At 38.6% G+C, this 3,829-nt stretch overlaps 1 protein-coding gene across 4 annotated transcripts in view; it reads left to right on the top strand.

The window, feature by feature from the left end:
- The window catches only part of EPB41L5 (erythrocyte membrane protein band 4.1 like 5), a 51,597-nt gene that overhangs the window by 18,776 nt on the left and 28,992 nt on the right, over nucleotides 1–3,829 (top strand). For 3 of the 4 annotated variants that reach the window (XM_017740131.1, XM_017740133.1, XM_008638255.2), the window contains exons 6-8: nucleotides 1,512–1,556; nucleotides 1,862–1,914; nucleotides 3,809–3,829. In XM_017740131.1, the coding sequence (XP_017595620.1) occupies nucleotides 1,512–1,556; nucleotides 1,862–1,914; nucleotides 3,809–3,829 (119 nt within the window). The remainder of the gene's footprint in view (nucleotides 1–1,511; nucleotides 1,557–1,861; nucleotides 1,915–3,808) is intronic. The other variant, XM_017740132.1, reaches the window with a different exon arrangement.

The raw sequence follows: 3,829 nt of genomic DNA, 5'->3' as shown, positions 1-3,829 counted from the left end.
CTTTCCTGGTGATCTGGGAAGAATGTTTTACCTCCCAGTTCTTATTTTTGAATAAAAATTTAACCATCTTTAAAACCAGTAACCATAGACAAAATTCAGACCTATATCTGTATCTACCATTATGGAACATTTTCATCCATTTTGACTGAGTTCTGCCAGTCAGACCTTGCTGTGCAGGTTTTACCAGGGCAGACCTGAAGCCTGAGGGCTTTTAAACACTTGTCTGCCTGCCTAGCTAATCCCCCAGAAGAGGAGAGCAGCAAGTTGTCCTCCTGTCTTGAGACAGTGTGACGCCTTAAAGTAGCAGAAGCAGCGGAAAGTGGAGCTTTGCTGTGGGTTATAGGTGTCACTGGCAGGGGCTTTCCCAGGGTTTCACCTTTAAACAGCAGGACACCCAGCTGGAGCTACTTTTCAGCTTCTACAGGTGCAGCTTGCTCATGTTCTCAGCCAGTGGTTATGTAACACAGCATGGGGAGTTCTTGAATTGTTTGGAAGCAGTTATGTGGCTGATAAGCACAGACTGGTCACACCCGCTACACACTGGAGGCCTGTGTTCTTTTTCATACCTGGGGTCAGTACCAACCAAATTTATTCCTCATGTAGATGCTAGTGTTCAAAAGGTTTTGGATAGTAAGTGGTTTGGCAAAGTATTTGTGGATTTGTATGGAACCTGTAGGAAAAACACCTGCATCTGTTTTGTGTCTGTGTATGAAAGTGTGAGGAGACACAGGCACACGTTGAAGTTGTGTGTAAGGCTTCCAGGCATCTGTGCTAGAATTCACACTGGATACCATGGTGGATGCCAGTGTTTTATACTTGATGAGACTTCTCTTGTTAAAGGAAAGCTGTGTACCATAATGGATCAAGGGGGCTGCTCTTCAGGGATATTGGATCAGAAGAATTGTTATTGTACACCAAAGGGATTTGTATCCAATATTTGCCCAATTTCTTAGCAAAAAGAGTAGAGAATATGCAAGGCAGTGAAGGAAAGCTGGCTCTGAAGAGTAAAGTTGAAAAGGCTGCAGCCTTTTCAAAAAATACTGTTTATTTTTTGTCACTTTGCAGTCAGCTTTCTGGGTTAGACTTCAACTAAGCAATCCATAGTAGAAAAAAATATTTTTTTTGCAAGACTTAAAAATAACCATTCTTTTATGAGATTGGTATGTGTATGAATAATGAAGGAAATGCGGAAGGTGGAAGTTGTTTTTTCTCAAGTAGGATCACAAGAGAAGAAAAAATTATTTACTTGGGTATCCTGTTTATTTTTCCATGCAACACTGTAGTTTAGCTTTTGGCAACTTGTACTTTCGGGTTTGCTTCATTTGAAATGCCTGCAAAACACACAAACTGAACTGATAAAGCCTTGAAAGGTCACAGTGCGGTTTCTTTCATCTTGAAAACCCATGTAAAGAGTAGGAAACATTTTTATTTGTAAGGCTGACTTACTCCTGTTCACTGAGTGACACATCAGCACTATTAGTCAATGACTTATTTCTTATTTAATCCTACAGGTATTTATTTGTTCTGCAGCTGAAACTGGATATTCTTAGTGGAAAGTAAGCAGCCTTTTCAACTATTACAGTGTGTTCACCACAGAGTTTATTACATACATATTTTGATAGTTAATAAGTTTTGCTTAGTAATGTAATGGAGTTTTTTTTCTGTAAAATACTACTTTTCTATGCACGAATATCAGGAGAGGAATGCTTAAATAATGTAGAGCTTATCTGCTGTTAATTTTCTGAAAACCTACTAATACCTTTTCTTATCCCAGACATTTGCAGTTTCTTACTGTCAGTTACATAAGTTGTCTGCTAATGGTGTCAGTTCAGGTTTTAACAGCACATTTCTCTTTTGGCAGATTGGAATGTCCTTTTGACACCGCTGTGCAGTTGGCAGCTTATAACATGCAAGGTGAGTAGGTGCAAAAAGGGAAGGGTGAAGTTGCACAAACAGCTTTGTGGAGACTCTTATTAACTGTTTTAAATAAAAGTCTGTCCTTGTTACGTCCATAAAATAGACTCTGCCTGGACATGAGTGATCCAGTGTGAAACACAGATCTTTTTGATTGTACTTGTGCTGGGAGCATGTACAGAAAATTACTCAATTCCTCAGGAAGCAGAACAAGGAGGTTCTGAACATAAACAGCTTTGCCCTAAAGTTGTTTTCTCAGGTGTTTTTGTGCAAATCTGTCCACTTTCACACAAAATACGACATCTGAAGCTGTCCTGAATTGTTTTGATGTAGTAACACAGCTCACTTTTATAAGGGTTGGGATTAAAGTGTGAAGACGCCTGCCTTTTTAACCTGCTCTTTTGTGTGGAAGGAAAGCAATTAGAATACATTCCATAGTTTAAAATATTAGCATTGTTAGAGCCTTAAGATACAGGTTCAGTAAATAAGATTTTGGAAGAACAAAGTGATCTAATTAGGCCATATACCCACTGCTTTTTGTGGTGGTCTTGTCTTTCCTTTCTCCACTGAATGAGGCCTCTAGCAGAGCTTTAATCTTACTGTCTGACAGCTGTGTACTTTTATTTAAATCAGCTGGAACCTGAGCTGGCTTTGACAGCATTCCTTTCAGCAGAGGCAGGCGTTTTAGTGGGAGTAAATTATTATAGAACTATGGACTTCCTCAGTCAGCATTAAAAAAAAAAAACAAAAAAAGGAGGGGGTGAAAAGACTATTATTATGCTTGCAGCATTCAGAAATCCAAGAAACAGGGTTTTATAGTGTGTGTCATTTCTGTACCTGTGGAATACTGGCATTTATTTGACTTTTCCGGGTCTTCCCAAAGATGTCACTATTTTTCTCTACACAGACATCTGTAGTTTCATTTTTCAGACAGAGCAATTACTGGCCTGCATCAGACTTCCAAAGTCCCAAGTTACAGTATTATTCCTAAATTTTTGACTATGAGCTGAACATTAAGAAGCAACTTGAAATTAGTGGGAGGAGCCAGTGCTTAGTGACTGTGAAAATCAGGACATTTTTTAAAGGTTTATAGCTGTGAGTTTCAGCATTTTAGGTATCTATCTGTCTTTAAAACTGGGCTTGTTAGCATCTGTGGAAGATGGAGTTGTGCTTTTGATGTGGCACACCCCTTGACTGATGTGTTCCAGTATGCTTTCTAAATAGCATCTCTTACTGCCCCTCTGAGCATGCAGCAGTGGACTCGATGAGCCATTTGACCAACCCAGGAGGGCATTTATTATGTCCTTAGATGAAAAGGAGACCAACAAATAACAGCTGCATGATTGTGCCCTGATACAGAGTAATTTTAGCAGGACAGGGCCATATAGAATAATAAAACCAGAAACTGATTTGTAGGATGGACAAATAGTTTCATGAAAAACATCAGAACTGGTTTTGCTTTTTATAAATCTCAAGAGATACTGTTTTAATTCTTTAAGGCAAAATTCCTTTTAACTTTAGTCAGCTGTCATCTCAGTAGATGCTTCAGAGATAAAAGTGTTGAAAACTTTCTGCTAGAAAGAAAAAAGGTGAGTTTCAATGATGGTGATAAATCCCCTTTATAGGAAGCTTGTTAAGGAATATGTGAATAATACTTTGTAAACATAAATACAAAGCTTTTGTGCAGACAACACAACCATTGGTTCGGTGTCCATAATTTCCCTGTCAAAAAAGATGCCACTTCAAAAATAGGGAGAACTGGAGGAGAAGGAGGAATGCAAAAATAAATTTACTGTTTTAGACTAACTAGAAAAGAGTGCAGAAGTTCTACTCTATGCAGAAATATCCACTGTGTTTATTTGGAACAGTGCTTAACAGTGTTGTTCTTTTGTAGCTGAACTTGGAGACTATGATC

The sequence above is a fragment of the Corvus brachyrhynchos genome, unplaced genomic scaffold, assembly GCF_000691975.1.
Source record: "Corvus brachyrhynchos isolate BGI_N302 unplaced genomic scaffold, ASM69197v1 scaffold126, whole genome shotgun sequence".
Lineage (NCBI taxonomy): Eukaryota > Metazoa > Chordata > Aves > Passeriformes > Corvidae > Corvus > Corvus brachyrhynchos.
The sequence above is the reverse complement of the archived record's forward strand: the minus strand, read 5'-3'. Positions and strand labels throughout refer to the sequence as shown.